The 8,466-nt window shown below is 55.7% G+C and overlaps 1 protein-coding gene across 1 annotated transcript in view; it reads left to right on the top strand.

Moving 5' to 3' along the window:
- The first annotated feature begins 4,996 nt into the window (after nt 1-4,996).
- The window catches only part of ERFL (ETS repressor factor like), a 69,556-nt gene continuing 66,086 nt past the window's right edge, over nt 4,997-8,466 (top strand). The window contains exon 1 of the mRNA XM_086929632.1: nt 4,997-5,060. Coding sequence (XP_086785758.1) covers nt 4,997-5,060 — 64 coding nt within the window. The remainder of the gene's footprint in view (nt 5,061-8,466) is intronic.

Genomic DNA, 8,466 nt, shown 5'->3' with positions numbered 1-8,466 from the left:
CAAGCGGGAGCTGCTGTCCTCGGGTCTGGAGTTAAACCAGAGGGAGCTGCTGTCCTCGGGTCTAGAGTTAAGTAAGAGGGAGCTGCTGTCCTCGGGTCTGGAGTGACACAAGCGGGAGCTGCTGTCCTTGTGTCTGGAGTTAAATAAGAGGGAGCTGCTGTCCTCGGGTCTGGAGTGACACAAGCGGGAGCTGCTGTCCTCGGGTCTGGGGTGACACAAGCGGGAGCTGCTGTCCTCGGGTCTGGGGTGACACAAGTGGGAGCTGCTGTCCTCAGGTCTGGAGTTAAAGAAGAGGGAGCTGTTGTCCTCTGGTTTGGAGTTAAACCAGAGGGAGCTGCTGTCCTCGGGTTAGGAGTTAAACCAGAGGGAGCTGCTGTCCTCGGGTCAGGAGTTAAACCAGAGGGAGCTGCTGTCCTCGGGTTAGGAGTTAAACCAGAGGAAGCTGCTATCCTCGGGTCAGGAGTTAAACCAGAGGGAGCTGCTGTCCTCGGGGCTGGGATTACAAAAGAGGGAGCTGATGTCCTCGGGTAGTAAAACAATTGGGAGCTGATGTCATCGGTTCTGTAGTTATAAAAGAGGAAACTGTTGTCCTCGGTGTGTAGGTAAACAAGAGGGAGCTGCTGTCCTCGGGCTTGGAGTTACACAAGTGGGAGCTGCTGTCCTCGGGTCTGTAGTTAAACAAGCGGGAGCTGCTGTCCTGGGTTCCGGATTTACACAGGCGGGAGCTGCTCTCCAGAGTCATGAAACTAAACCAGAGTGCACTGCTGTCGAAGGCTCAGAATTAAACAGGGTGCGCTGCTGGCCAGGGTCCTGAACGTGCAAAGAAGGGGACTGCTCTAGTCGAGGGCCTCAAATAAAATAAGAGGGCTGGGGTCCAGAGGTCTACAAATATCCCAGGGGGGCTGCTGTCCATGTTCTGGAGTTAAAGAAGAAACAGCTGTTGGCCCTGGTTCTGGAGTTAAACCAAAGGAGGCTGCTATGCTCGGGAGGTCTGGAGTTAAACCAGAGGGGGTTGCTGTCCCCTGGGGGACCGTGTTGAACCGGAGGGGCTGCTGTCCTCGGGTCGGAGGTAAAATATGGGGGCCGCTGTCCTCGGGTCTGGAGGCAAACAAGCGGGAGCGGCTGTCCACGGGTCTGGAGTTCAGAAAGAGGGAGCTGCTGTCCAGGGTCCTGAAATGAAACGCGCATGGACTGATGTCCCGAATTTTGAAAATAAACAATAGTGAGCGGCTGTCCTCGGTTCTAGATTTAAAAGGGGGAACTTCTGTCCTGTGCTGGTCTGTAGTTAAACCAGAGGGGGCTGCTGTCCTCGGATGGTCTGTAGCTAATCCACAGGGCGCTGCTGTCATCGGTTCTAGAGTTAAAGAGGAAGGGGGGGAGGGGGCTGCTGTCCTGACTGGTCTGTAGTTAAACCAGGAGGGCTGCTGTTCCGGGGTGGTCTGTAGTTAAACCAGAGGGGGGCTGCTGTCCTGGGCTGGTCTGTAGTTAAACCAAGAGGGCTGCTGTTCAGGGGTGGTCTGTAGTTAAACCAGAGGGGGCTGTTGTCCTGGGCTGGTCTGTAGTTAAACCAGAGGGGGCTGCTGTCCTCAGATGGTCTGTAGCTAATCCACAGGGCGCTGCTTTTCTCGGTTCTAGAGTTAAAGAGGGAGGGGGGGAGGGGGCTGCTGTCCAGGGTCCTGAAATTAAACATGCATGGACTGATGTACCGAGTTTTGAAAACAAACCTGAGGGGGCTGCTGTCCTGGGCTGGTCTGTAGTTAAACTAGTGGGTGCTGCTCTTCAGGGGTGGTCTGTACTTATCCCGGGGGTTGCTGTTCAGGGGTGGTCTGTAGTTAAACCTGAGGGGGCTGCTGTCCTGGGCAGGTCTGTAGTTAAACCAGGAGGGCTGCTGTTCAGGGGTGGTCTGTAGTTAAACCAGAGGGGGCTGTTGTCCCGGGCTGGTCTGTAGTTAAACCAAGAGGGCTGCTGTTCAGGGGCGGTCTGTAGTTAAACCAGAGGGGGCTGTTGTCCCGGGCTGGTCTGTAGTTAAACCAAGAGGGCTGCTGTTCAGGGGCGGTCTGTAGTTAAACCAGAGGGGGCTGTTGTCCCGGGCTGGTCTGTAGTTAAACCAGGAGGGCTGCTGTTCAGGGGTGGTCTGTAGTTAAACCAGAGGGGGCTGTTGTCCTGGGCTGGTCTGTAGTTAAAGCAGAGGGGGCTGCTGTCCTCGGATGGTCTGTAGCTAATCCACTGGGCGCTGCTGTCCTCGGTTCTAGAGTTAAAGAGGGAGGGGGGGGGGGGGGCTGCTGTCCAGGGTCCTGAAATTAAACCTGCATGGACTGATGGTCCGAGTTTTGAAAACAAACCTGAGGGGGCTGCTGTCCTAGGCTGGTCTGTAGTTAAACCAGGAGGGCTGCTGTTCAGGGGTGGTCTGTAGTTAAACCAGAGGGGCTGTTGTCCTGGGCTGGTCTGTAGTTAAACCAGGAGGGCTGATGTTCAGGGGTGGTCTGTAGTTCAACCAGAGATGGCTGTTGTCCTGGGCTGGTCTGTAGTTAAACTACTGGGTGCTGCTCTTCAGGGATGGTCTGTACTTATCCCGGGGGTTGCTGTTCAGGGGTGGTCTGTAGTTAAGCCAAAAGGGGCTACTCTCCTCGGATGGTCTCTATTTATTCCAGAGGGGCTGTTGTCCTCGGTTTTAGATCAGTCAAAGGGGCGTCCGGAGATGTGAAATGAGACGCGAGGCCTGTCCCGCAGAGGTCGACTGTTCTAGACGGAGGCCCTCCAAGGAGGAGGGGGCGACCACCCTGGGTGCCAAAGGTCATGGATAATAGTGGCACGCGGTAATGGTAATAACAATACTTACACACCGACCACATCCTGAATTATCCCCCACCCGGGTGTCTACAGGCTTCCACGGCACGGGGGCGCCCCCGGGGCACCCCCGTGCAGTGGAAGCTTGTAGACTCCCGGCCCCATGTCCCCCCGCCCCCCTCGATCTGGGGGTGTGAGTGGCGGGGGAGGGGCTGTAAAGCAGAATAACAAGAAGTGCACATCGCCGTCCTTCCTGTTAATGAAGACGAAGTGAGACGCTCCTCCGGCTCGCCAGCGAATCCCCCCCACGCCCCCCACCCGCTTCTTAGCCTCAAACCCTTCTCAGCTCTTTAAGCAGCCCGGCGAGGAAGGGGAGGGGGTGTCTTCCGAGGCTCCTTATTCCAGGTCTGGGGGGTGAATAGATAAATAAGTCATTCCCCCCCACCACACTCCAGTGTAAAGACTCCTCCGGCGGAGCCCTCCGCGGCCTATCCGCCCCCCACCCCCCTACACACAAACCGACCCATCTGCCACGAACGAGGATTATTGGGGGGGTCTGGCGCTCTCGGGTGACCTGGAGCCGGAGGGTAGAAGATGGGGGCAGCAACGGGCTGTGTTCCAGCGCCTCCTTCTCCCTTTCGGGAGTGGAGGGGGACAAGTAGCGCCTAGATAACAAAATAACCGTGGAAGAGGCAGACCCGTGTGCAGCCGGGAACTGGGGGCTGCAAACTCCGCACGGGGGTCTGGAGAGAGCGGCATGAGGTAAGGACAGTAAGGAACTGGGGGTCTGGGGGGAGGAGCCCTCACTGCCCCCTGGGGCATGAGTAGGGTGACCAGGCGTCCCGGATTTGCCCGGAAAGTCCAGGATTTTCGCCAGCTGTCCCGGCAGATTTCAGGAATTTAGCTCATGTCCAGGTCTGCGGAGAGGGTGGGCTGAACACAGCAGTAGGTGCTTTTTCGTGTTTTTTGAAGCAGGGATAGTTAGCAGGTATTTCAAGAAAGCAATTTAAGTAACAGGCGAGCTACTGGGTTTAAACATTGCTTGTTATGTCTGTTTTGACTGCCCGTTCTGTCATTCTCGGTTGAGAGGTGCTTTCATTCTGTGCGCTCGATTGAAGTAATATTGTAGTCCTTCTATTTTTGTGAAATGTCCCGGTTTTTGCCTTTAAAATTCTGGTCACCCTCGGAATGTGGTAAGAGTGTGCCGGGAGCTGGGGGGGGGGCGCAGACACAGCACATGGTGTCCGGGATGAGGACACTCACTGCCCCCTAGGGGTGACGCGGGGGGGGGGGCGTACCTGCGGAGGCTTCGGACACTGCACATGACTTTTTGGAGGTCACCAACCTGCAAGGTGGCATGGGAGGGGTGGGGGGGGCACGGATGTCGAACAGGATAAGTCCTAAAAGGCAGGGGTCTGTTGTGGGATGAGGGTCTGCGGGGGGGGGGGGGGGGGAGCGATCCAACATAAAGTGGGGGGGGGGCTCAGACTGGGGGCTCTGCTCCCTCAGCAACAGCTGCTTTGCGCGGTAGGTTGTACTGTACATGCCACCTCTGTTTAACATATTGTTTCTGTTCTCTCTTGTTTCCTTTTTCCTCTGTCCCCCAAACCCAAATCCCACCCGTCTGCTTTGACTTCCGCCCACTCCACCCTCCTAACTCCAAACTCCATGAACTTTAACAACTTTCCCATCACCCCTTCGGCTCCTCTCGTGGCTGTCTCTGTGCCTTGCCTCTCACTCGCCCCCGTCTCCGTTCTCCTCTCTCTCTTCTGTACTCTACCCTCCCTCTCCCTTGCACTCATGTGTTATCTCCCACCTCCCCTCGCCCCTCTTTCTCGAACTCACCTGGTCCCCTCTCTCTCTCTCTCATCCATGTCCCATCTCTTCCCCCGTCCCCCCCCCCCCCCCCCCTCTGCTCTCCTTCACTGGGGAGGGGGGCGTTTCTCCAATCACGTTTCCTTCTCTCTTCTCATTTCCCGCGCTTTCCATCCTCGCTTTCTGTTTGTTTTCCTTCTTCCCACGCCCTCCCCTCGCCCCTCCTTCCACTTTCTCGCCTTCGCGTCCCTTTCTCTCGCCCTTTTCTTTCTCCCCCTCGCTCTTTGATACTTGCCTTCCCTTCTCCGTCTCTCTCCTTCACGCCCCCTCCGGTGTCACCTCCCCTCCTCTCTCCTTCCCTCCCTGCACCCCCGCAGGTGGGACCCTGGACGCCATGGATTGCAGCTGCGTCTCGGATCTGCTCCTGGCCCCCTCCATGCCGGCGCTCTGGACTCCAGGTACAGGCATGCTATTGACAACTGCTCAGCACCGCTGAAGCTGGGGGGCTGGAGGGTGCTGCGGCGGGACAGGGGCATGGGATGCGCTGTAGACACGCCTTCCGGAGTTTATGATTTATTTACCTGCAAAAAAAAGAGGCATGCACGTGTGTATCTGAAAGAAGGGGGCGAGAAGTGACCCGGCAAGAGATGGAGCGCTGCAGAGGGGAGGACAAAAAGAAGGAAGCCGAGACAGAGAAGCGTAGAGAGGAGAGAAAGAACGGAGAGCAAAGACACAAGGAAAAGAGACGAAAAGGGAAAAGAAAGAACCCAAGGAGAGGAGAGAGGACTAAGAGAGGGGCGGAGTGAAGAAAAAGGGCAGGTGTGCAGGAAGCAAAAGAAGGAGGGTGGAAAGAGAAAGGGGTGAAGAGGTAATAAAACCAAGGGCAGGGGGAAAAGGGGAGAAGGACAACTATAGGAGAGACTGAATAATAAATAAAAAGCAGAATAAAAGAAGGACAAGAAAATGGACGGGGAGGGTGAGCGCGGATAGAACAAGGAGCGAAGAGACCCGAACTAAATCAAAGAAAGAGGAGGAAATGCGATAACAAATGCATACGAACGAGTAAAATATAGCGAGGGAAGGTGTGTGTGGTCGAGAAGGGGACAAGACGTAAAGAAAGAGGAAACACTGAAGGGGGGAGACACGCGAGGCACAGCTGGCCAGCTCCAGGCAGGTGCGCGCGTGTCGTGGTGCGTGCGCGCGCACCTGGGCGTCTGTCACCGCTGGAACTTGTTCTGTTAGAGGTGCTCGGGGTTTGTCTGAGACCGGAGTCGACGAGAGAGGAAGCTGCAACGAAGTGAGAGCGAAGAGAGGGGGCGGTGCGCACGATGAAGGGGTGTAAGAAAGAGTAGAACAGAGGGACAGTGTGTGTGGGGGAGTCAAACATGCCAGGAAAACAAGTAGATTAAAGGTAAACATTAAACACTAGAAGCAAGAGTTAAAACTGAAGGGGGTGACTACGAGCTGTACTCGGGGCACCTGAGTGGGGGGGGGGGGGAGGGGGCGGGGGCACTGGGTACAATCGGGGCTCTGAGACCGCTGGGGACAGGTGGTGTGCGCCTGAGCCAAGGGAGTACATGAGGTGCGCTCGAGGCAACGGTGGGCCTCTAGAGGACACTCAGCACTAATCCTTGGCAATAAACCCCGCAGCGCTTGCGGAGTTTGCAGGCTTTTCCGCGTTACGCGGAGTCTCGGGAGACAATTCGCAGACATTTATGATGCTTGATATGCAGGTGCATTCATCGCAGGTTCAGATACGAAATCAATATAAAAATTGCAGATTACAGTTAAACAGGTACATTCCCTCACCAGACTAGTCTAATATGCATCAACTAGTTACACTCCACAAATCTCTTCTTCCCTGTTTATGCTTTCTTTTCTACCGAATCCACACTAGTATGTTGTACCGGTTAACGCGCTGACATCAAAATGTATCACGTCTTCACTCCACAGGCTCAGTCTGACTGGCACTCTGCCCCTCATGGCCAGGAGATGTGTCTGGTGTGTCTTGCGACCTGAGGTATGCCGTAAGAGGCTCCCATATTTCTTTAGGCCGTGACGTAGGTGGTTGTAATTCTGCGTACAGTTCTCTCGTGGTATCGCTGACATGCTCTCAAGCCAGCCTTTTGCGTTGGGCTTCTGCCTGGTGCCACAGCGAAGGATCACCTCTCGTTTCGCCAGCATCATGGCAATTGCTGTAAATGTACGTGTGCTTTTGGGTAGTGACCCTACATATCCCATCAAAGTTATCAAAGGGGATGTCGGGACTGGTGTCCCCATCATCTGTCGCATTATGGGCCCGATTCACAGAACTAACTTTAGACAAATTTCCTAAACTTACTACTTTTGGTATTCACAGAAGTTAGGATTTTGTCTTAAGTCTGTCTTAAGTCAGTCTTAAGTTTGTCTTAAGACAAACTTAAGACAAAATCCTAACTTCTGTGAATACCAAAAGTTTTAAGTTTAGGATTTTGTCTTAAGTTAGTTCTGTGAAACGGGCCCTTCGTCTCGTATTTCTTGCCAATAAACGCTGATTATTTTGCAGGACCAAAGGACGTGAAAAAATGATGCAAATGGCATTTATCTAATGCACTCCATCGCTCGCGGAACTCCGTGTAGCGCCGCTGAGTCTTTCTTTGTACTCTGCGAAACCCGCCCAGGCCTACTCAGCACAAAAGGCAGCGGAGGCTCTAGGGGCACTCAGCACAAGAGGCAACTGAGGCCTCTAGGGACAATCAGCACAAGAGGCGCCGGAGGCCTCTAGGGACACTCAGCACAAGAGGCGCCAGAGGCCTCTAGGGACAATCAGCACAAGAGGCACCGGAGGCCTCTAGGGACACTCAGCACAAGAGGCGCCAGAGGCCTCTAGGGACAATCAGCACAAGAGGCACAACAGGCCTCTAGGGGCACTCAGCACAAGAGGCGCCGGAGGCCTCTAGGGACACTCAGCACAAGAGGCAGCGGAGGCCTCTAGGGACACTCAGCACAAGAGGCGCCAGAGGCCTCTAGGGACAATCAGCACAAGAGGCACAACAGGCCTCTAGGGACACTCAGCACAAGAGGCGCCTGAGGCCTCTAGGGGCACTCAGCACAAGAGGCACTGGAGGCCTCTAGGGACACTCAGCACAAGAGGCAACTGAGGCCTCTAGGGACAATCAGCACAAGAGGCACCGGAGGCCTCTAGGGACACTCAGCACAAGAGGCGCCAGAGGCCTCTAGGGACACTCAGCACAAGAGGCAGCGGAGGCCTCTAGGGACACTCAGCACAAGAGGCGCCAGAGGCCTCTAGGGACAATCAGCACAAGAGGCACAACAGGCCTCTAGGGGCACTCAGCACAAGAGGCGCCGGAGGCCTCTAGGGACACTCAGCACAAGAGGCAGCGGAGGCCTCTAGGGACACTCAGCACAAGAGGCGCCAGAGGCCTCTAGGGACACTCAGCACAAGAGGCACAACAGGCCTCTAGGGACACTCAGCACAAGAGGCGCCTGAGGCCTCTAGGGGCACTCAGCACAAGAGGCACTGGAGGCCTCTAGGGACACTCAGCACAAGAGGCAACTGAGGCCTCTAGGGACAATCAGCACAAGAGGCACCGGAGGCCTCTAGGGACACTCAGCACAAGAGGCACCGGAGGCCTCTAGGGACACTCAGCACAAGAGGCAGCGGAGGCCTCTAGGGACACTCAGCACAAGAAGCACCGGAGGCACCGGAGGCCTCTAGGGACACTCAGCACAAGAGGCACCGGAGGCCTCTAGGGACACTCAGCACAAGAGGCACCGGAGGCCTCTAGGGACACTCAGCACAAGAGGCACCGGAGGCCTCTAGGGACACTCAGCACAAGAGGCACCGGAGGCCTCTAGGGACAC

This window comes from Lissotriton vulgaris, chromosome 7 (genome assembly GCF_964263255.1).
Source record: "Lissotriton vulgaris chromosome 7, aLisVul1.2, whole genome shotgun sequence".
NCBI classification, from domain to species: domain Eukaryota; kingdom Metazoa; phylum Chordata; class Amphibia; order Caudata; family Salamandridae; genus Lissotriton; species Lissotriton vulgaris.
The sequence above is the reverse complement of the archived record's forward strand: the minus strand, read 5'-3'. Positions and strand labels throughout refer to the sequence as shown.